General features: G+C 35.5%; 1 protein-coding gene and 1 non-coding gene across 2 annotated transcripts; one reads left to right on the top strand and one right to left on the bottom strand.

Moving 5' to 3' along the window:
- Positions 1 to 466: 466 nt before the first annotated feature.
- LOC149791989 (myosin-2 essential light chain-like) lies at positions 467 to 15312 on the top strand. The gene is made up of 6 exons (XM_089970486.1): positions 467 to 618; positions 3578 to 3605; positions 4062 to 4202; positions 6381 to 6545; positions 11062 to 11139; positions 14634 to 15312. The coding sequence occupies exons 1-6, from the start codon at positions 616 to 618 to the stop codon at positions 14660 to 14662; spliced, it is 444 nt and encodes a 147-aa protein (XP_089826612.1). The 5' UTR covers positions 467 to 615; the 3' UTR covers positions 14663 to 15312.
- Positions 15313 to 23982: 8670 nt separating this feature from the next.
- Trnar-ccg (transfer RNA arginine (anticodon CCG)) lies at positions 23983 to 24055 on the bottom strand. The gene has a single exon. It is a non-coding gene; the product is annotated as a tRNA-Arg (tRNA).
- Positions 24056 to 25150: the final 1095 nt, after the last annotated feature.

Here is a 25150-nt window from a genome sequence, read left to right as displayed (position 1 = left end):
AACTTGGAAATGGTCATTTCTCGAAAAATTGCGTTCCACATCTTGGAATTCCAAATTCCAAATTGTGAAAATTATGTATGGTTGAACATTATAGCTTTTTAAGTTCTAACGTTGTCTACAATTATTTTTAACGGGAAAATATACAAGAAAATAGTGCCAATTTTTTTATAAAAGAAACGGATTTTCTGCAATACGATTGGCTGAAAACGGTCACGTGATACTGATCTGGAAGTTTTTAAAGATTCTGGTACTACTTTCGGTTTTTGTACTGTTTGCAATATACATAAACATTGCAGACACGTAATTGTGAAAAGATTGTTTCATCTTTTAAATTTTTTATTCAGCAAATAAATATAAATTATACCCTTTTTGTACTTTTTCAAATATTCTTTGGTTGAAATGCATAGTTTATATATAAATGTATAGATGTTATTGAAATAGACTATAGTGTACAGCCGAACTATGCGGAAATGAAATATATCTACCCATAGTTCTTTGAGTTTCCGGACCGGAAAAGTTATTCATTGCACAAACATCAGAAGAATTTTAACTCACCTGTCAACCTTGTATCACGATCTCTTTGTGTTAAACTTTTCTTGTAATCCAGTCTCCAAAATGGTAAGTTAACTACAGTAGTTGAGGCACATATTTGTTTCACTTTTTAACTCTCCATCAATTACTGTTTTGGACATACACTTGATTATAATAAGTTCATACTGGGTGGGTGGGGTACGTTTAATGTAACATAGGGTGTTGTTTGCCCCAGAATTTTTAACAAATGTGATTGCTGTTATTTTTTATCATTTTGCATAAATGTTAAGTGTAAAGAGGGTTATCATCATCACCTTCCTAAATAGTCGGAGTTTACAATGACCCATCCCACCCTAGTTTTCTTTGACATTTGTGTTGGGGTGTGGGGTCAGAGCCAAAGTTGGAATGTGCAGCGTGCGGTGGCGGCTTCAGGTGAATTTAACGACCTTACATCAAGCCATATCTGAATGAAATCAATTAGACCAACAAGTTCTCTGGCTTTTTTTTTCTTCTGACATTACTGGTGGCAGAGACTAATTTTAGTACAAGTCAGATAGCTCACGTACGCGTTCTAAGTCACGTTTTGCAGCTACAGGTGTCATTTTGGAGAATTTGACAACACATACCTTTAAATGGCGTTTATTCACTTTATTTCCCACTTTGTCCATCAAACTTACATTGAAGATTATGATATAATTGACTCAAACAATGTTTAACGGAAATTGAGTGATAGCGTACTTCGACATCTTTAGGTACAATCAGGCAAACAGGTGATCTTGTTTAAACTGGTTTTGTCACACGCTATGATGTAAGAGGGAACGCGCCTGTGATTGGTGTACTACAAATATAAACAGAGGCATGACAATGTCATCATATATAAACAAAGCCTGGGAAAAACTGGCAGGAAGAAACAAAATTGGCTGACAAGTCCAAGATATAGAAGACAATTTATGTAACTTTGTATATATCTTCTGCATCATATGTCATGTCTTTTATTTCAATTCAGACATAATACCTATTTTTCCCATTCAGAAGTCAGCTTTCATACACATAAAAGACAAGAAACATGTCTGTCAATTCAGATTAATTTTAGTTAAATTTTACATCATGCTAAATTGTCATTTTGAAGAAATGTTATATGTGCAAGCTAAGAATAAAACATATTGTTTGTTACTTGTATCCCATTCTTAGTTGAACAGCCATACAAGAGATGAATGAAGATGCACACAAATTCCTTCACATGATCACACCGTGATTCCCCCTGTGCAAGTAATAGTTCAATCCAATATCAGTTTTCTTGACCAAAGTGTAATACTGAATTGCCATTGTAAAAGTCCATAGCAATTGATAATTATGTTATGACATTTAATGTGCAGATCACTCAAAGTCATGATTGAATAAACTTTGTTGTAACTATATTATGATTAAATATTCAAAATAAAATTATTTTTAAAATTTATATCAGTAAATGCACTTATATAAATCGTGCAACTTGTACTTTAGTGGGGGAGTATCAGCAGTTAAATCTTGCTTGCTTTGTATGTGTATTGTCAGCAAAATCCCTCATTAATGCCATGGCATTTAATGCTTCAGAGCACTAACTTTTTTACTATAAATCCCTGTCAGAACAGAACAGTGTATCCATCGGTTCATGGCCTGAAATTTAAATTTCTGTCGCATATTTAGATGGTAGCTAAACCCTAAGGTAAGATTAACATCAGCTCCACACCAAGTTACTAGTGAGAGTCATTACTGTCTAGACGTGATAGTCATTACTGTCTAGATGTGATAGTCGTTACTGTCTAGACGTTATAGTCATTACTGTCTAGACGTGATAGTCATTACTGTCTAGACGTGATAGTCATTACTGTCTAGACGTGATAGTCATTACTGTCTAGACGTGATAGTTATTACTGTGAGGTGATGATGCCTTCCATGCATGCGTTAGAAATTTACATTTTTATGCTTCAGCACAAATTGTGCCTTGCACAGTTGTTGAGCCATCAGTAATGTCCAGTTAATGAAAAGCAGAGAAGAACTTTGTCAAAAGTATGAAAGGAAGATTATTTATTTTTCACAGAGTATAATATTTGCTGTCTTTAATCTGAGACAGAATACATCATTGACGAAATTTGACTTGGTACTTGCCATTTTCATAGCTAGTCATATGACTACAGCATCACACAACCAACATGCCCGTGACATCCAAGGTTGAATAGTCATGTGATATCAACAAGAAACACCTTTCTAATCTTGTTCAACAATGTGATTCGTCTAAAATACTAGATAAAAGCTGTGTAATATTTGTCAAAAACCAAAATAACACTTAATTCTCAACATGTTTGTTCTGAGATAAACAGAATCTTGTTGCTGTTGCAGCAGTATAGAAAAGGCCAGATTCATCATGTGGAGAGCATGTGTTGATTTTTGTTTTCTGTTGGGTAAACTGTGTGGTGATATTCATAACGTTCATGTGTCCTTATATTAAGATATTACACAATCAGTTATCACTTTTATGAAAGTCAGCCAGTGTGGGTATGTCAAAAAGCTTGCCGGTAGCTTCTTGTGGGTCGGTGGTTCTTTCCAGGGTTTTCCTGGGTTCTTCCTCCACCATTAATACTGGCCGCCATGTATAGCCTATCGTGTGCTGAAAAATGGCGTTAAAACCCCACAACAACAATCACAACATCATTTATGAAAGAAGAAAAAACAATTCGGAACATATCATTTCTAACTATGACTGTAACAAGAATACAACACTTTATATGATATGTTACATTTTTAAAAATTTGGAATAAGAATGAAAAAAGGTCACGAGGACATAAACTTTTATCAGTGTTTATCCGATCTGTTTATTATAAGAAGCATTAAATTTTAAATTAAACTCATGATTTTTATGGTGACTCCAATTTCTTGATGAGTGACTCTTAAGTTTTTCTAGGCTCAGAGTCCAACTTTTGAAATGAAAATGAGAACCCAGCTTCATTACCTTATTACTGTAATACGATTATTTTGTATAATACATGAGTTTTCTTTTAATTTGCAGTCACAGTTTACAGAAGAGCAAATGAGTGGTAAGCACGAAGTTTTACAAATTTTCGAACTTAATATGGAATTGTTTCCAATTTCAACCCTGACGTAGCTTTCATAATATATGGTACATTCATTTAATACATTGTCTTTGGCGTCTTGTCAAAAGCAACTTTGTCGCAAGAATACCTATGATTGAGCCATTCAGACAAAAAGAAATGTTTGAATACAGTGGAATTCATTGGTGAAGTTGAGTCTACAGTTCAGTACAATTCGTATTGCCTTCATTTCAAGTCTCATGGCTTTTAATCTCTGTTGAAATGATTGTACCATGCATGATATATTTAATTTTTATTTTTTATTGGGCGGTTTGGCAGAGGGTGAAAGTTAGTATGGGTAAGTTGTTCTCAGATTATCTGTGCACATGTAAATCCAGTTGTATTCACAGCATTAGTTAGTTAAAATCAGATAAATTAATTAAATAAAATGCTCTGTTTCAGATATCACAGAAGTATTTAATCTGTTTGATAATCGTGGGGATGGCAAAATTGCAGCTTCTCAACTGGGAGATGTACTTAGGTCTCTTGGACAGAATCCCACAGAGGCTGAGGTGAAAAAGTGTGGATATGCTAACAACCCAGGTTTGTAACATCACTTTTGTAAATTACTTTCGTATTATCCATTATTGTACCAGGAGCTTCGTACACATCATGAAAATAAGAAATGCATTTGCCTCACCTGTGGCAAGGAAAGTACAAGGCAGGCATGGGGCTGGTTACAGTTGTAATCGTGATCTATTGTAATCAGTTACAGTGTGAGCTGTAATTGTAATTATTGATTAGAGGCTCTTTAACTGTAATTGTCCTTCATTGGTAGTGTAATAAAATGGTGTAATCATGATTCATTGGTAGTGTAATAAAATGGTGTAATCATGATTCATTGGTAGTGTAATAAAATGGTGTAATCATGATTCATTGGTAGTGTAATAAAATGTCATCATGATTCATTGGTAGTGTAATAAAATGGTGTAATCATGATTCATTGGTAGTGTAATAAAATGGTGTAATCGTGATTCATTGGTAGTGTAATAAAATGGTGTAATCGTGATTCATTGGTAGTGTAATAAAATGGTGTAATCATGATTCATTGGTAGTGTAATAAAATGGTGTAATCGTGATTCATTGGTAGTGTAATAAAATGGTGTAATCATGATTCATTGGTAGTGTAATAAAATGGTGTAATCGTGATTCATTGGTAGTGTAATAAAATGGTGTAATCGTGTTTCATTGGTAGTGTAATAAAATGTCATCGTGATTCATTGGTAGTGTTATAAAATGGTGTAATCGTGATTCATTGGTAGTGTAATAAAATGGTGTAATCGTGATTCATTGGTAGCGTAATAAAATGGTGTAATCATGATTCATTGGTAGTGTAATAAAGGTGTAATCGTGATTCATTGGTAGTGTAATAAAATGTCATCGTGATTCATTGGTAGTGTAATAAAATGGTGTAATCGTGATTCATTGGTAGTGTAATAAAATGGTGTAATCATGATTCATTGGTAGTGTAATAAAATGGTGTAATCATGATTCATTGGTAGTGTAATAAAATGTCATCGTGATTCATTGGTAGTGTAATAAAATGGTGTAATCATGATTCATTGGTAGTGTAATAAAATGGTGTAATCGTGATTCATTGGTAGTGTAATAAAATGGTGTAATCGTGATTCATTGGTAGTGTAATAAAATGGTGTAATCATGATTCATTGGTAGTGTAATAAAATGGTGTAATCGTGATTCATTGGTAGTGTAATAAAATGGTGTAATCATGATTCATTGGTAGTGTAATAAAATGGGGTAATCGTGATTCATTGGTAGTGTAATAAAATGGTGTAATCGTGATTCATTGGTAGTGTAATAAAATGGTGTAATCATGATTCATTGGTAGTGTAATAAAATGGTGTAATCGTGATTCATTGGTAGTGTAATAAAATGTCATCGTGATTCATTGGTAGTGTAATAAAATGGTGTAATAGTGATTCATTGGTAGTGTAATAAAATGGTGTAATCGTGATTCATTGGTAGTGTAATAAAATGGTGTAATCGTGATTCATTGGTAGTGTAATAAAATGGTGTAATCATGATTCATTGGTAGTGTAATAAAATGGTGTAATCATGATTCATTGGTAGTGTAATAAAATGGTGTAATCATGATTCATTGGTAGTGTAATAAAATGTCATCGTGATTCATTGGTAGTGTAATAAAATGGTGTAATCATGATTACAAACAAAATCAATAGCAACTAAAATTGTTGATGTGAATGAGATGTAAACAGTGTTAAGTAGTGCTCATTTGGCATGTGAATTTGTAAGTGATTGTCAGATTTACATAGAGTTCATCTTGTTTGTTTTTTCAGTTATACAGTAACCAATTAGACCACCAGAGTGGTTAGAGAGGGAGAGATATAGATATGCTAAGATGTGTGATTTAAGATAAAGTTCTCCTTTTAAAATGCAGCTTTTGGAAATACATTGACACTAGCAGTCCTCAGTGATTTTGAAGGTGAAAGTATCTTTTCACTAATTTGAAAATAACTTTGCACTTGCAGTCATCATTGACTTTGCAGGGTAAACATACATGCTTGCTGTCATCAGTCACTTTGCAGGGTGAAAATCAGCAGACTGAAGGATTAGCATCAGAGATTCCAGTTGTCAAATTTATTGACAATTGAAATCAATGATCTCAAAATTTTGATTACCATTTGCAGTTTTGGTGATTGCTAGTGTCAGCTTGTCATGTTGGCTGTTTTATTTTCACAGAGGCCAGGATTTCCCTTGAGATTTTCCTACCTATTCTTCAAACCATCAGTCGTAACCGTGACCATGCTACATACGAGGATTACAGTGAGGGACTACGCATGTTTGACAAGGACCAAAATGGCATCATCTCTTCAGCAGAATTTAGGCACATTCTGACAACATTGGGTTTGTATTGGCTCATAATTCTTGACAAATTACTTGCACGAAGCTGGATGAATGCCTTGTCCTGCAAAACAGGCAAGGTTAAAAAATATGCATGGTCAATACAATTATTGATCCCTTTTTTTATAGAAAGTTCTTAACATTTCATTGCCTAATTATGGAAACATCTTTTCATAAACTCCTGTTTTTGATGGATATTGAAGAATTGGCAGGTAATATGTCATTCAGAATATTTATCATGCATGATTTTTGTTGGAAATAAGTCAGACACTTTTTTTATTACTTACATTCCTATTTATTGTTTTAGAATGCTCATGAAGTAAGCTTCAAACTTTAAATCTTCACTTTAAGCAAGAAATGCTTTCTAAAAAGGGTGCCTTCATAAACCAAAGCAAAATATTATAGGTGTTTATATTTACCTCTGATGCAACTTCATTTGGAGTTAGGTTTTGATGCCCACATTGTGTTCCATCGATGATGTTAAATTTGTATTCACTTCACTGCCATTTTCTTAGCATGATACACCTCTCCCTCGATGACTCGCGCACAACGGGGTCCACAAACATAGACCGCACTCTAAGCAAGGCGCGAGTTACTGAGGGATCCCCCCCACCCCACCCCCGAGTGGCCGAGTGGTCTAAAGCGTTCTCCGTTACTGATCGCTGCCATCTCACCTCTGTCTGCGCCGGTTCGAGTCTCGGATTCAGCCAATGTGGGAATGTGAGAAAGCATGCCAGTAGCTTCTCGTGGGTCAGTGGTTCTTTCTGGGGTTTTTCCGGGTTCTTCCTCCACCATTAATACTGGCCACCATATATAGCCTATCGTGTGCTGCAAAATGGCATTAAACCCCACAACAACAACAACAACTGAGGGACCTCCAAAAATTGAAAAAAAGATCACTTTGACATCGAGAAATCTGTTTGTGGGGTGGGGAGCGGCATTAGGGAACTGGGCTGTTTAATGACTGAATCCTCATTTTACAATCATGTCGATAATGATTTTTAATAATGCACTTTTTCTAATGAAGCTGTTTACGTTATTCTGTTTAAATAACATTTTTTTCTTCAAAATATCCAACATACAAAAGATCGTTCCAACTGGTTTGAACAACCATCACATGTACATGAAAAAATCTGTGTATTACGTCACTGCTTTTTGTTTTCTTGATGAGTCTGGTTCCCGTTGTGGTGTTTAATAGTATCTTGCCAAATCGGTATCCATAATTTGGGAACTAGACTAACTGTTGATAGACCACCAAACAAGATTCCTTTGTTTTTTTCTTCTCAAAAACATGCGACATTTATTTCTTGACACGTCTACGTCAAAATTCAATTTTTTATTGTTCAATTAGTACAATGTTAATGTCGTGATTTCATTGGAAGTAATAATGAAATTTCTTATCATCCCCGAGGATATCTCTAAATGCCAGTTCAAGAATTCTCTGAAACTTGCTTGCTCACAAATGGTTCGTATCTGTGAAATCAAGCTCTATATTTTACGAATTATTCATTTCGCTTGGCTGCCTTGTTATCTTTGATCACAGTTATGAAAGAGTCGGTTAATTTAAGGTAGTTTCTGTTACATACACATTAATGATTATTACAGTGTTCGATTGATCAAATGAAGTGAGTTCATACGACCAAGGCCGCTAAATTTTAAGTTAGTCCGATTTTTGTGCCCTTTAACTTTTCTTTTATTCCACCTCTTTTTATTTATTTTTTTAATTCAAAAGACATAATTAACGTGATAATACAAAGAGACCAGCTTTTAATTCAGTGCAACAATACAACAAATACTTCTGCAAGTCAGTCATCAAAACATGGCACTTAATTAGGTTCTCAGAGAGATGCTCGTGGACATAGCTGTTACGGTAGATTGACACATTTTACATTTAATTACAAGAGGACACATTGCATTTATGACAATTACACTTGAAAGGAACTGAAAGATGGAACTAGAACACAAATTTCAATTGATAAAAAAATTATTTAATTTGTATTTATTTATTGAAGTACTGCCTCCACTCAGCGTGACATTTTCATTGATCAAATTTCCTTGTGTATTGTTAATTGTGGTGTACTAGGAATGTCTTTTGGAAAGAAAATGTAAAAAATTGTATGAGCTATTTTTAAATTTGATATTTCATGGTGTTGATTAAATTTTCCAGGTCCTATCTACCGTTTTCAACAATAAAACAAGCGATACATCAAAGTACATCAAAGTTTCTGGTACCAATTTTGATTGCGATTTTCTTCAAGTTCAACAAATAGGGATCAATTTTTGTGGTATTTTCGGTTTTATAAAATGGGATCCACGTCTGACACTGCATTATAAACGGGTGCGCGAGTTATCGAGGGAGTGGTGTACAGTGCTTGGTTCAGAGCACAGATATTGCTGCTTCTGACTTTAAATGGAAAAATTATGAAATTTTTTTTCTTAGAACAGCCAGATGGACATGTATAAATGCAGCAATAGTTCAAATATCTCTAGTATGCACAATCAGCTATCATAAGTTTTGAATCAGTTGATGAGAGCAAAATAATTTGAAACTTTGGGCTATCTTTATCCTACCATTTTTTAAAATTATTATCATCACTTTCTTTGTAGCAGCTGTGTGTAATTTTAGCAAAGTTAAGAGCAAAAAAATGCATCATTATGAAATTATTAAAGACTAAATAACATATAATCCACAAAAACATAACTTTAAAAGTTTGCAAACTTTAAGACCTGAAAATTTTAGTCCTGCATATAACTCGTTATGTCCACTTAAATCAATCAATCAGTCCTCTCTGCGCCATCTGGTGCTTGAGGCGACAGCAAGGGAGCACCGTTTTGGTCTGTCGGCTGCTGTTATGGGGGCAGACTGCTAAACCATGTTACCATTTATTGTCCTCTATAATTGTAACAAAGATACTAGGAAGAAAATAATAGACCACGGATAATAAAACAGGCATAAAGGTTTTTATTATAACAGCTCCAGCTGAAGGTTCGTATTTTGAAACTACGAGTCTTAATTTCAATGAACTGAATTTTGTGACTGCAACATTATATGCTGAGTCCATTGGTTCACGGGGGGGGGGGGGGGGGCTTTTCAAAGTGGAGCTCAGTAAGTTCTCTAAACATCATGAATGTGGCACATGTAACTAACTTTTATTAATAAAACATGCACATATATTGCCATCTGACTACAAGCACTTGCACACTGTGTCCATGGACATCCAAAGTTGTTATTTGCAGCACCAAAATGTGACTTTGATAACAGGAGTGCCAATTTTGTTCAGGCAGCAGAAGTTACTTCTAAATCGAAAGTACCATAGTTAAATTCAGTCATTGGTTATAGTAATTATGATGTTATAATTTGTGTTTCTGAAGAAGGAACATTCTTTCGGTGTAAATTTATGTAGGCTATGTTGAATCTGTAAAAATTGCCAGCCTTGTTTCTTGGAGTTATCAGTACGTGTGTTGATTACTTGTGTTAATGACTTAGTTATAGTGTTTAATGCTGTGAAATGCAGTAATAGCGGTAATTTGTCTCTTGTTTTCACATGTTGGCTGTACAAATGCAAGGCTGTGAGGCTAATTTTGCATATCACACTCATGACAAATATGTTGTGTCCATGTTATCTGTGATACTACTACTGTAGCACATTACTATTTTTGTCGTAGTTGTATGTTTAACAAATGTACTTTGAAACAAAATAATGTTAGTTAACATGAAATATTGTTTTTTGCATGTGTATTGTTGACCTCTGAATACTGGCAAATAGCACAGATCAGATGAAATAATTTTTAAAAAATCAGAATTTTTAAGGAAACCAATCTTGTGTATGTTCCACATATAACTGTCCAATTATGTATGTTTGTTATATGTCAGGTTACTCCCATATGTCAAGTTTCACACTTAGCTTCAGTTTAAAATGTGAATTGAAATATTCTGTCATCATGCTTGTTTATCCCTTTATCCACTTGTTATTTTGGAAAAAGAGGACGCAAAGTTATGTGCACAACTGTTTCGATGCATTGTTTTCCTCACTGTGTTTAGATCAAGGTTTGCAACCAGTGCAAAAATTATTGTTGACATAGGTTAAAATTTTTGGCATGTTTGTAACCCTTTTGGGACCCATGATCTCAGTCAAGCACTATAGCAAACAACATTCTGTAATCGGTAAATGGGAATGAATCTGTGACATGGTATTTCTAACAGAAGGATAGATGGGAATGTGTCAACTCATTTGATTCTGTTACACTCCGAGTTGAAATTAAGAATAGTTATTTGATATACAATATCTTTGCTTGGCAAATAGAATGTTCTCAGTTTTGTTCTTGTTTTGGTTCAGTATCATTTCATAGCACTTCGGTTGGGAGGGATTTTTCAGTTTTTAATTTTTGTAATTTTAGTACACAAGTGTAAAAGTGGGGCAGTGACGAGTTATGCACCCTTTCATTTAAGGCAAACTTGAAGCCTTCATGTACTGTACTTTGAACACATAAAATTGCGCATTTCTGAAACTCTTTTCAGGAGACAGGCTAACAGATGAAGAAGTAGACCAGCTTTTCCAGGGCCAGGAGGATGCACAGGGGTTCATTAATTATGAAGGTAAAGGGCATACCATTCTTCACATTCACAGGGCTCCAAATTCCACTTGCCAGTTGCCCAGTGCAAGTTATTTGTCACATGGGCAAGTAAATGTCCGGGCACATAAGTCTGTCTGTAAAGCTGAAATCTGATATTGTCTGTAATATGAAAAAAGGCAGAAAAAGTCGATAATTAATAATGTGAACTGTGAAATTCATTTGCCCATAGGCAGGCTATCTTTAAAGAAAATTTGGAGATCTATTTGCAGTGCTGTCAGAAATTGTTTTACTTTTAGACCCCTTCTTGATAATAATAATAGAGGACTTTGTACAGCACCTAATCTTTAGGAGCTCTAAGCGCTTTACATTAGACAACATCTATAACGTAAAATAAACATATAATGACATGATTACAAAAAAACACCACAAAATTAGAAAACATTAAAAAAAATGTGCAGAAAATATTTAAGGTAGGAAACATTATTAGGTCTTTTAAGTTTGTTCTTGCATTCGAAATAAGTGAGTTTTAAGAGCACTCTTGAATGGGATCACTGTGTCTTTGTGTCCAAGTTCAGTGGGCAATTCATTCCACATTCCTGGGCCCTGGTATGCAAAAGAACGTTGTCCATATGCATCTGCACTTTCAAAAGTTGTGTATGATACCAACACACATCTTCCAAACCAATCATGATGATCCTTTCTTAGCCTAAATCCCCTAAGTCCATCTTCATGAACATATCAAGCTGAGAAAAAAAATGTTTATAATTTCTGCATGAAGCACATCCATACATGCACACCTCCATATGTTCATCACAAGCAGTAGGGGCACTCTGGTTTGCTGTAGCCCATCCATACATGCACACTTCTATATGTTCATCACAAGCAGTAGGGGCACTCAGTTTTGCTGTAGCCCATCCATACATGCACACCTCTGTGTTCATCACAGGCAGTACGGGGCACTCTGTTTTGCTGTAGCCCATCCATGCCCGCACACCTCTATATGTTCTTCACAAGCAGTAGTGACACTGGTTTGATGTAGCCCATCCATACATGCACACCTCTGTTTATCACAAGCAGTAGGGACACTCTGTTTTGCTATAGACCATCCATACATGCACATCTCTATATGTTCATCACAAGCAGTAAGGGCACTCTGTTTTGCTGTAGCCCATCCATACATGCACACCTCTATATGTTCATCACAAGCAGTAAGGGCATTCTGTTTTGCTGTAGCCCATCCATACATGCACGCCTCTATATGTTCATCACAAGCAGTAGGGGCACTCTGGTTTGCTGTAGCCCATCCATACATGCACACCTCTATGTTCATCACAAGCAGTAGGGGCACTCTGTTTTGCTGTAGCCCATCCATACATGCACGCCTCTATATGTTCATCACAAGCAGTAGGGACACTGTTTTGCTGTAGCCCATCCATACATGCACACCTCTATATGTTCATCACAAGCAGTAGGAGCACTCTATTTTCTTATAGAAGCAGAATCTTAGCAGCATTACGTAAAAATTAATCGATGCATACCAATGAAATTTGATGAGCATATTTGTCTGCATTTATTTGTTGATGAGCTGATTGGATTTTCTTGAGACCATAAGGCAATTTTTAAATTTCTCACTTCAGCTTTTTGGACTTTTGGGAGAAAGAAATTTCATGACAGAAACCTTAATAGCACATTTAGGCAAAATCTGTTTGAGGCAGACAAAGGGAATTTGGTTGGCTTGTTTGGATACATATGTATATGACCTGAATAGATACATATGTATTTGACCTGAATAGATACATATGTATATAACCTGAATAGATACATATGTATATGACCTGACTAGATACATATGTATATGACCTGACTAGATACATATGTATATAACCTGAATAGATACATATGTATATGACCAGAATAGAGACATATGTATATGACCAGAATAGAGACATATGTATATGACCTGACTAGATACATATTTATATGACTTGAATAGATACATATGTATATGACCTGAATAGATACATATGTATATGACCTGAATAGATACATATGTATATGACCTGAATAGATACATATGTATATGACCAGAATAGAGACATATGTATATGACCAGAATAGATACATATGTATATAACCTGAATAGATACATATGTATATGACCTGAATAGGTACATATGTATATGACCAGAATAGAGACATATGTATATGACCCGACTTGATACATATGTATATGACCAGAATAGAGACATATGTATATGACCTGACTAGATACATATTTATATGACCTGACTAGATACATATGTATATGACCTGACTAGATTTTCATCCTGTCATTTTGTTCTTTATAAGAAGAAATAAATTCAATGTTCTACATTTGGAACTCAAATTTAAATTTTCTCAAAGTCTAGAGCTGTTGTAATGATGTTAGAGAGGGATTTATCATGAAGGTACATGGACCTAATTAAGAAACTTGTGTTAGAAGGAAAACCATACTACTCCTGTTGCTTCAGCTTTGGGATATTGTGATAGACTGTGTCATTGACCCATAACCTTTAACCCCAAAACTGCTTGTGGAAGTTGTCCTATATGACCCTTTTTCAAGAAGAGTAAAACTTGTCTGCCAAATCCTCTTGGGTCCATTTGAGGGACTTAAATGTCAGTTAAACAAAACCTGCAATTAGACCAGCATTTTAGAATATTTATGTAAACACATTATACATTCTGAAACAGCAGTATGGCACATTTTGGAGTATGGCACATTTTGGAGTATGAAACATGGGACATGGTCAGGAGGTTGTATGATGTAAGAAGGGTAGAATATATAATACATTGAGGTTGTATGATGTAAGAAGGGTAGAATATATAATACATTGAGGTTGTATGATGTAAGAAGGGTAGAATATATAATACATTGAGGTTGTATGATGTAAGAAGGGTAGAATATATAACACATTGAGTAGGGATATAAACTGGAAGTGCCACAGTGGGGGAAGGGAAGAAAATGTAAAACAGTGGGTGGGGATTTACACTGGAAGTGGCACAGTGTGGGAAGGAAAGAATATGTGATACAGTGTGTGGGGACTTACACTGGAGGTGGCACAGTATAGAAAGGGAAGGTATGTAATACAGTGAGTGGGGATTTATGCTGGAGGTGACACAGTGTGGGAAGTGAATGTGTGTAATACGTTGAGGTGGGAATTTACACAGGAGATGGCAGTGTGGGAAGAGCACATTATGTAATGTGATGAATGGGGGTTTAAGCTGGAAGAGGCACAGTGTGGAGAGTGAAAATATGTTATACACTGAGTGGGGATTTATGCAGGAGGTGGCACAGTGTGGGAAGGGAAGATAATACAGTGAGTGGGGATTTACACTAGAGGTGGCACAGTGTGGGAAGGGAAGATATGTCATAGAGTGAGTGGGGATTTTTAGTTGTTAGGTTTGCAAGTGACGTTTATGAATCATTTGAAAAAATCTGAATATTAATCAATTTTTGTTTTCTCTTTCTTTTTCCAGAATTCATCAAGACTGTGATGAGTGGTTAAGAAACGGAGACTGCAATCGTGTACTTTTCATCTAGACGTGTAACCATTATCTACCGTATCAAATGTGCTGATTTGGTGGAAGCTAGCATTCTATGTCATTATAAAAACATTGTAACCTTTTCTATCACATGCTATTATGGTCTGAAGAATTTCTATTGCGTCATTAAAATATTTCAGTGAATGTACTGAGACGTAGGAAGAAAAACACTAGTTTCCAATAATTAATTTCAAATCATGAAAATGTAACTTCCATTAACTAAACATGGTCTTCTGTGGTAACCTATAAAATGTTCCAATAGTTCATTCCTCATTTACAACTTTTTCATTCCAAGTTATGCATTAGAATCTTTCATGAGTGTAACTATTAATTATTTAATATACACATTTGAATATGGTTTGTATTTCATAATAAACTTACTTGCAGATAAAAATTTCTGTCAGTTCTCATTTTTTTTTAAAGCTGGCACTATATGCATAGCTTTAATCTAAGCTACTTGATATGAGATTTATAACAATTAATGCAGAGTAAAAAAAAATTGGGGGGAAACAGAAAGGGAACACTGCTTTTCTTAATTATGAAATTGTATGTATCTTTTTTGTATCATTCTGTTAATCTTGTATACAGTAAACGTACATTGATGACATGTTAACAGTGTCTTGTGTCTTCATGTCAAACCATTGTCTGAAAGATAGTGAGACAAACGCATCACTTTCATCATATCTGAAAGACAGTGAGACAAACACATCACTTTCATCATATCTGAAAGATAGTGAGACAAACACGTCACTTTTATATCCGATTTTGTCTGAAAGATAGTGAGACAGAAGCATGATTTTTTCATGTCAACTGAAAGAAAGACAGTAAGACAAAAAAATTACTTTCGTCATGTGAGGCGTTTGTCTGAAAGATAAAAGAATCACTTGTATATATCAAGCCTTTCTCTGAAAGATAGACAAAAGAATCACTTGTATGTGTCAGGCCTTTCTCCGAAAGATAGGCAAAAGAATCACTTGTATGTGTCAGGCCTTTGTCTGAAAGATAGACAAAAGAACCACTTGTATGTGTCAGGCCTTTCTCTGAAAGATAGGCAAAAGAATCACTTGTATATATCAGGCCTTTCTCTGAAAGATAGACAAAAGAATCACTTGACATATATGTCAGGCCTTTCACTGAAAGATAGGCGAAAGAATCACTTCTATATGTCAGGCCTTTCTCTGAAAGATAGACAAAATAATCACTTGCATATATCGGGCCTTTCTCTGAAAGATGGGCAAAAGAATCACTTGTATATGTCAGGCCTTTCACTGAAAGATAGGCAAAAGAATCACATATATATATCAGGCCTTTCTCTGAAAGATAGGCAAAAGAATCACTTGTTTATATCAGGCATTTGTCTGAAAGATAGGTAAAAGAATCACTTGTTTATATTGGACATTAGTCTGAAAGATAGACAAAGAATCACTTGTATATGTCAGGCCTTTCACTGAAAGATAGGCAAAAGAATCACTTGTTTATATCAAGCATTTGTCTGAAAGATAGGCAAAGAATCACTTGTATATGTCAGACCTTTCACTGAAAGATAGACAAAGAATTGCTTATATATATCGGGCCTTTCACTGAAAGATAGACAAAGAATTGCTTACATATATCGGGCCTTTCTCTGAAAGATTGACAAAGAATCACTTGACGTATATGTCAGGCCTTGGACGGAAAAATTAAGTGCATCACTTTCATCATGTAAGGCATTTGTTTGAAAGATAGATAAAAGAATCACTTGTATGTGTCAGGCCTTTCTCTGAAAGATAGACAAAAGAATCACATGTATATGTCAGGCCTTTCTCTGAAAGATAGGCAAAAGAATCACATGTATATGTTGGGCCTTTCTCGGAAAGATAGATAAAAGAATCACTTGTATGTGTCAGGCCTTTCTCTGAAAGATAGACAAAAGAATCACATGTATATGTCAGGCCTTTCTCTGAAAGATAGACAAAAGAATCACTTGTATGTATCAGGCCTTTCTCTGAAAGATAGACAAAAGAATCACTTGTATGTGTCAGGCCTTTCTCTGAAAGATAGACAAAAGAATCACTTGTATGTGTCAGGCCTTTCTCTGAAAGATAGACAAAAGAATCACTTGTATGTGTCAGGCCTTTCTCTGAAAGATAGGCAAAAGAATCACATGTATATGTTGGGCCTTTCTCGGAAAGATAGATAAAAGAATCACTTGTATGTGTCAGGCCTTTCTCAGAAAGATAGACAAAAGAATCATTTGTATGTGTCAGGCCTTTCTCTGAAAGATAGACAAAAGAATCACTTGTATGTATCAGGCCTTTCTCTGAAAGATAGACAAAAGAATCACTTGTATGTGTCAGGCCTTTCTCTGAAAGATAGACAAAAGAATCACTTGTATGTGTCAGGCCTTTCTCTGAAAGATAGACAAAAGAATCACTTGTATGTGTCAGGCCTTTCTCTGAAAGATAGACAAAAGAATCACTTGTATATGTCAGGCCTTTCTCTGAAAGATAGACAAAAGAATCACATGTATGTGTCGGGCCTTTCTCTGAAAGATAGACAAAAGAACCACTTGTATGTGTCAGGCCTTTCTCTGAAAGATAGGCAAAAGAATCACATGTATATGTCAGGCCTTTCTCTGAAAGATAGACAAAAGAATCACTTGTATGTGTCAAGCCTTTCTCTGAAAGATAGATAAAATGCATCAGATTTTATGGCAATGGTGATAGCATCAAAATGTTAAACGTGATTAAAGGATCATGAATTTAATTATTGTTTGTGACAAATACAACTGTTTTGCAACAAAAAAATGAATAATTGTTTAAATTATTTTGTCATGTAAAATTAAAACATGCTGTTAATAACATCAAATTTGTAACAATATTACTAGTGAATTTATTTGCATTCCTTAATGACAGAAACTAAATACCGCTGTACCAGTACAGTGAAAATATACCAAGGTAAATACCACTAGAAAAAATACTGTGGTAAACCTATATACCGTTAACACCAGACATCTCAGTTACCAACACCACCAAAAATAATATTTTATCTTTACCAATTCAAAATATTCTCAATCAGTACTCTCCTTTTCCAGATTTAATTCAATTAAATTTTAGAGCATGCTATTGTGGCCATTCATACCTGTATACACATGATTGAAAAGATGTAGGCAAGGTTGCAGCTGCTTTTGGAATTTCCATGGCACCATCACAAAAAGCCAGTACTGAATAAAACCTCCATTTCTTAGCAAAGTAAATAAAGCGATACTCAGATCTTATTAAAACATCATTTGCTTGCTAAATCTAAAAACAAGTATTATTCTGTACTGTTTGATATGCAGTCACATTGATATTAAAGGTAATGAAAGGGAATATATAGCTGTCATGCACTTTTCCATTTCTCAGTTGCAGACTCCATATATTGATATTAAATATTATACAAGTCTGAAATTATTATACATGAATTATGTGTTCTATATACCTGGCAAAATATCATGAATGAATATTCAACAAAAATATCAAACCCCTCATTGAACAGTAGCATCCTGCAAATGGAACAAATCAAAGAGATTTGTGTCTTGCATTGATCATGTATAGAACACATTCATGACTAGCATATCTAGTGAAGGGCAAGCCTCGATTAGAGCCCATACCCTGCCAGGGATGTATTCTTTTCATCTGTCTCCTTCCACCCAGTGAGACAAACAGTATATCCGCTTCCACTCGGTGGAACAGAAGCATAAATTGTTTTTAAAATATTAACGTATTTTTAAAAAATTACTGTATGGTGGTCTACCACCATAGATTATTTTCGACTTTTTTAGATTGTGTGGTTTTTATAACCAATTGTGAGTTATTAACTTTAACTTTAAAACTTTTTTACAGAATTTTTAAAATCGTTTTTTTTATTGTTAATCATGTGGTGCTACAGGTTTACGTTATTTAGAAGACCTTATCTTCCTAAAGCTTGGACATGGTATTTACATGTTTGGAACTTCTCGAGGGTCAGTGGTTCTTTTCGGGGTTTACCCGGGCACTTCCTCAACCATTAATACTGGCTGCCATGTATAGCCTATTGTGTGCTGAAAAATGGCGTTAAACCCTACAACAACAACAACATATTTGGAACTCAATTTTTAATTGCCACCATTAGCTAGTATTGTGCTGCCATGCCATTACATTCCTATTCTTATCATACTTGGCATGAATGACTATGAAGAGAAAACCATTTTTTTCAAGCTTACTCACCCCAGGTAACATTCAGAGAAAATTGCTAGTCAGGATTTGGTTTCAATTTTTGTCATTTGTTTATAATTCCAAGTATTCTGATGAATTTTCTTCATACTTCAAAATAAATCATCACTAGCTAAGACAGACAACTCATTCTACAGCACAGTTGCTTGTCCATATGATATGGGGGTTAAAGGTCACACTTGCTTGTTCATATGACATGTGGCTTATGGTCACACTTGCCCATGTGACATGGAATTAAGGTCACAAATTCTTGTCCATAGGTCACACTTGCTTGTTCATATGACATTGGGTTAAGGTCACACTTACTTGTCCTTCTGACATGGAGGTTATGGTCACACTGGCTTGTCCACATGACATGGGGTTACGGTCACACTTGCTTTCCCACATGTCATGGGTGTTAATGTCACACTTGTCCATATGACATGGGGTTAAGGTCACAAGTTCTTGTCCATATGTCATGCAGGTTAAGGTCAAACATTCTTGTCCATATGATAGGGGATAAGGTCACACTTACTTGTCCTTATGACATGGGGGTTAAGGTCACAAATTCTTGTCCTTATGATATGGGGGCTATGGTCACATTTGATTGTCCAGATGACATGGGGGTTAAGGTCACAATTGCTTGTCCATATGACATGGGGATTAAGGTCCATGTAACATTATGCAAACAATTTAGATCATTTTGTGGGAACAGATTTCACAGGCTGAACTTCAGTATAGGAAATAACTCCCATCAAGTTCAAATCAAATTACCCTACATACTATAAGTTGATCTTGGTTTTATTGAGATTGGGAAATGAGTAGTAGCTATGAAAATAATTCTTTGATTATGCTCATCATTAAAGCTATTTTGCTTTGTAGTTAAGTGGAATGTCTGTAAAGAATTTTCTGTTACAAACTTTGCTTCATGGGACATTTCTCTTGGACCTTTTTTAAAAAGGCCTCGTGCCACAGTCTGCGCTATTGGTGGTATTAAGTATTGCCTCTTAAAGATCTGCATGGTAAGCAGATGATGAATTTTGCTTAGGTTTCTGTCATGTTAATAGAAAGGGTTAAATTGTTGCATTTATTTATCACATCCTTTGCAGATTTCTTTTCCACTCAATAATATTTGAAGGACTTGAATTAAATTTGGTATTTCTTTATCTTTTAAGTTTAGTTCAACTTTGATTTGGTTTTTAGGTGTTTTTTATAACCAAAATCTAGAAATTTTACAGAGTTATGGTCCCTGTTTGAATTAAAACTTTGTGCTTCGGTTGTGTCGTATTGGTGGATATATCCATGTTGTATTGACGTGTCTAATTTACTAAAGAGCAAAGAGAGGAAACTGGCTGGGGCACACATAACACAACATCTAAAACAAACAAGAGAAACCAAATAAATTAGAAACTCCCTCACAATGAAATCCATTTATAAAGGACACTTCAAAATGTGTTGTTTGCATTTAGCACACTTTGTCTTTGCTGTCATAGGCTTCAGAATTAATTATTTGCTTTTATCACACTTGTCATTGCTATCATAGCCTTCGGAATTAGTTGTTTGCTTTGATCACACTTTGCTTATTGTTTGATAGATTTCAAAATTAGTTGTTTGCATTGAGCACATTTTGTTTTTGTTGGCATAGACTTTAAAATTAGTTGTTTGCTTTTGCACAGTTTGACATTGTTTGCATAGACTTTAATGCATTGTCAAATATGACCTTGCTTTATTTTGGGAATATTCCTTTGAGTTGGTTTAACTCTTATTATGTCTCATGCCATTAGTCGTGGACCATCTCATTTATGAGTGGGGTGAAGCCTGGAAATGTGGGAATGTTGAGGTACAGCAAAAGAAAAGAAAAATGTCCCAGTTCAACAGGAATGCACAGACCCTCCCTGACATAAATGGTTGGTGCTTTTTATGTAGGAGGATCAACATCAGTAGCAGGCAGAGAAGCATTGGCTGTGAATATTTACTGACAGTTAATTGGTGTCTGTAGTGTGATTTGTTGTTGCTGTTCTAGGGTTGAACGCCATTTTTCAGCACAAGATAGGCTATACATGGTGGCCAGTATAACTGGTGGAGGAAGAACCCTGGAAAACCCAGGGAAGAACCACCGACCCACGAGAAGCTACTGGCAGGCTTTCCCATGTACCCACGCTAGCCGAGCCTTGGACTCGAACCCACGCAGACAGAGGTGAGATGGCAGTGATCTGGAACGGTGAGCGCTTTAGACCACTCGGCCACTCGGGGTAGTGTGATGCTAGCACTGTGGCATCATGCCGCATACATGTTGCATCATATACCACATTATCCTGACACAAGGCTGATCAGTCCTAACAAAAACCTCTTAATGCTGAGCACCAAACAAGGCAGCTGTATGAACCATTTTTATAAGTCTTTGGTGTGACTCGGCCGAGGATCGAACCCGTGACTTTCTTCATCTGAGGCAAACACTCTAACCACTTAGGCCACCAGAGTGGTCTTGTTTGTGTTTGAAGTTTTAGGCATTCACATAACAAAGGTAGATCCAATAATTTACCTGTGCTTTTGGAATAAGATATTTGGAGTTATATATTTTGCTTAAGATGACAAAAATTACACTGTCAGGGACTTAGAGATGGAGATTGGTATCCATAGCACATGAGGTCAAAAGAACAGCAAGGTACTTACTACCTGGAGGTATTTACCTGGTTCATTATTGTATTATGAAAGAGTTTTACGAGGGTGAGATTTGGTTCAGTAATGGAATATTTTTATTTATCCTTTTTTCTGATTTTTTTAAAAAATAAATCAATTTAAGTTGCATCAATAGCAAATCAGATTCTTTGTCTTCCTCATGGTATATGATTTTTATAGTTGGATTTTGAAAATAAGTCTAAAACCTGAAATATGTTGATATCAAAATTATCCTCAAATCTGAGTTGCTTTATCCTTTTAAAAAGGGACAGCAATGGATTTAGTGAGAGAGAAAAATTCAAAAAAAAGTAATATCATTACAAAACAAAATAAATTGCTAATAAATTCCCATGCCTGAGCATGTTTTTATATTTTTTTGTTTCACCAACAAAATTAAAATAGTACCTTTTACAGCAGTATTCATACACAGAGTATGGTGAGAGAGAAAAATGAGGTTCTGATCATTATGACTGCAATAAGGAAAAAGACCAAGTTTTCATGTCATCCAAATGATGCATCAAAGTACCCGGATGTAGAAACTCTGCTGATATTACCAAGGTTTATATGTTAGACATAGGTTACAGTATTCCATCTGTATGTGCTTTTAATATGGTCATGCATATGCCTTTGTAAGAGACCTAGTTTTGTCACTGTATCCCAACTTGTACATTGTTAATATGGTCCTGCCAACACCTTGCTTTGTCACTGTATCCCAAATTGTACATTGTTAATATGGGCCTGCATATACCTTTGTTAGAGACCTATCCTTGTTACTGTATCCCAACTTGTACATTGTTAATCTGGTCCTGCCAACACCTAGCCTTGTCACTCCATCCCAAATTGTACATTGTTAATATGGGCCTGCCAACACCTTGCTTTGTCACTGTATCCCAAATTGTACATTGTTAATATGGGCCTGCATATACCTTTGTTAGAGACCTAGCCTTGTCACTGTATCCCAAATTGTACATTGTTAATATGGGCCTGCCAACACCTTGCTTTGTCACTGTATCCCAAATTGTACATTGTTAATATGGGCCTGCATATACCTTTGTTAGAGACCTAGCCTTGTCACTGTATCCCAGATTGTACATTGCTAATATGGGCCTGCCAACATCTTGCTCTGTCACTGTATCCCAAATTGTACATAGTTAATATGGGCCTGCCAACATCTTGCTTTGTCACTGTATCCCAAATTGTGCTTTGTTAATATGGGCCTGCCAACACCTTACTTTGTCACTACATCCCTTCTTTATGTTTTTAATATGGTCCTGCATACTGAGTGCCCAGTGACCTATGTGGTTAGAAGCTTCTGCCTCGGATGCAGAAGTTAATGGGTTTGACCCCCGGGTTAAATGATACCAATGACTTATTATAATGGTACTTACAGCTGCATCTCTGGCTGTCAGCATTGCGATGTTAGTGTTAGGAATGGTCAGCTTGGTGTCAGCATAATGTGACTGGGTGTGACATCATGCCACATGCTAGACATAGCTATAAACTACCTCAATGCAGTAGCAATATGACTCAAATTGTTAAAGCTACATTCAAATCCAAAACCACACAATCCTGTATACATATTGTAAGAGGCCAAGTTTTACCATTGTATCCATCTTTATATGTTTTTAGTACAGTCCTGCATTCACATTATTAGAGGGCTAGATTTGGTACTATTTGAACTTGTTAAATAGGAGAATCAATTACACGATCAACACAACCCTATCAATAGACGACATAGTATTGACAGGAAAGAAAAAGGAATAAGCATATAATTTCATTGCAAATTAGTTACTGTTATTTTTCTGTGTTCATGTGATATTTTGTATAGTCTTTGACAAGGAAACAAAAAGACTGTCATTGGATTTATTGTTTTGTAGAATGGAGATGGGGTCCTATTACTTCTGTAGAAGGACCCTAACTGTTTGTTGGGTCTTACGTTTGTGGTTTGCTGCAACGATAGATTCTATACCAACTGATAATCCATGACAAACAGGAAATCTTAGTATTCTGAAAATATTTTCCCATTTCATTTAGTTTGCACTACAGAAATAAAATATTTTACTTTGTAGACACATGCCACAAAGAAACAAAGTGTTACTGATTAAAGACATGTAAAGTAAAAGCAGCTTCTTACATGTAACATTTGACAAATAAAAGTAAAGTGAATATCATCTGTATCAGTTAATAAACATACCTCGTTATTCAGCATCAGATGGGGGGGGGGGAAGCAATTTTGTAGTTATGTGTGCAAAGATCACTAACAACCTTAGTTGAAATACTTGAAACTATTGACAGAATATCTAACAATTACAAGAGTTCATAAATTCCTCGCTTAAATTTGCATAAACATAATTGTTTATTTATTTTATTAAAAATTTACGTGTAAAAATATACGACCTTGATGGGACTCGAACCCACAATCTTCGGCTCCGGAGGCCGACGCCTTATCCATTAGGCCACAAGGTCTGCATGCGAAACCGAGGCAAATATATTATATACAACAAATAACTGTCCATACGGCTTATTATATGACATTTTCTATCTATTTAAAATATTTAGGATTTCCTATTAATGTATCTTTTGCGGGAAATAATACTACAGTAAAATGAAGTCATTTGTTAGGGCCAAAGCACTACACTGCACAGAGAGCGGTACCGAAACCAGTTTATGTGGCCTATAACTTATTTCAACTTTCCACCATCGACACCTGTACTATTTGTAAAAAGGAGGATTTAGTACACAGACGAAGAAAATGTGTATCATAAGGTTTTAATCTATAAGAAATAATTGCCAGACGGAGGCTAACAGGCATATATACAAAATATAATAAAATTTGATCATCATACATTTTCACATTGCATTTAAAATACACACAGTATATTATGTTAGGCATACGTATTTACGGCACATAAATAAATAACGAGAACGTGCTAAAAAGGCAATAACACTTGCAGATCGTAAAATTCGAACTCAATAATATTCAATCACGAAGAGAAACGGCTTATTTTAGCACAACGGTTCCCAAAGTGGACGGTGGGATTAGCGGGCGGGGGGGGGGGGGGAGGGGGGGAAGGCGCTAATGCTGAATAATTCTTGTTACGGGGGTAAGGTAGTGGTGCGCTGAGGATAACAAGCGGGCGGTGGCCCGAAAAAGTTTGGGAACCACTGTTCTAGCACTATCAGTGCGTTCCAAAAAGCTACATCTTGTATCTACTATGTTTAACTGTCCTTCGACTTGTTATTGTTGTTGTTGTTTGTTTGTTTTACCATTCCTGACAGCCTTTGATATCAATATTCTTACCTTCTCTCAGGTTCTTTAAACTTTCATGTTATTCAATAGCCTGATAAGTATTTATGTTAGGGAAGTGGCCGTAGTTTGGGATGGGTAGGCTACAGTATTTATGTCAGGGGTGTGGATGGGTAGGCTACAGTATTTATGTCAGGGGTGTGGATGGGTAGGCTACAATATTTATGTCAGGGATGTGGATGGGTACGGTACAATATTTTTGTCAGGGATGTGGATGGGTAGGGTACAATATTTTTGTCAGGGATGTGGATGGG

The sequence above is a fragment of the Sinohyriopsis cumingii genome, chromosome 9, assembly GCF_028554795.1.
Source record: "Sinohyriopsis cumingii isolate HCF-2022 chromosome 9, ASM2855479v2, whole genome shotgun sequence".
Classification (NCBI taxonomy): Eukaryota; Metazoa; Mollusca; class Bivalvia; order Unionida; family Unionidae; genus Sinohyriopsis; species Sinohyriopsis cumingii.
This window is presented reverse-complemented; position numbering and strand designations above follow the sequence as displayed.

Bases quoted from the DNA above. Each gene is read 5' to 3' on its own strand.
- LOC149791989 (XM_089970486.1), top strand. The intron at 4,203-6,380 runs GTTTGTAACATC...TTATTTTCACAG, and splicing joins TGGATATGCTAACAACCCAG to AGGCCAGGATTTCCCTTGAG. The intron at 11,140-14,633 runs GTAAAGGGCATA...TTCTTTTTCCAG, and splicing joins GGGGTTCATTAATTATGAAG to AATTCATCAAGACTGTGATG.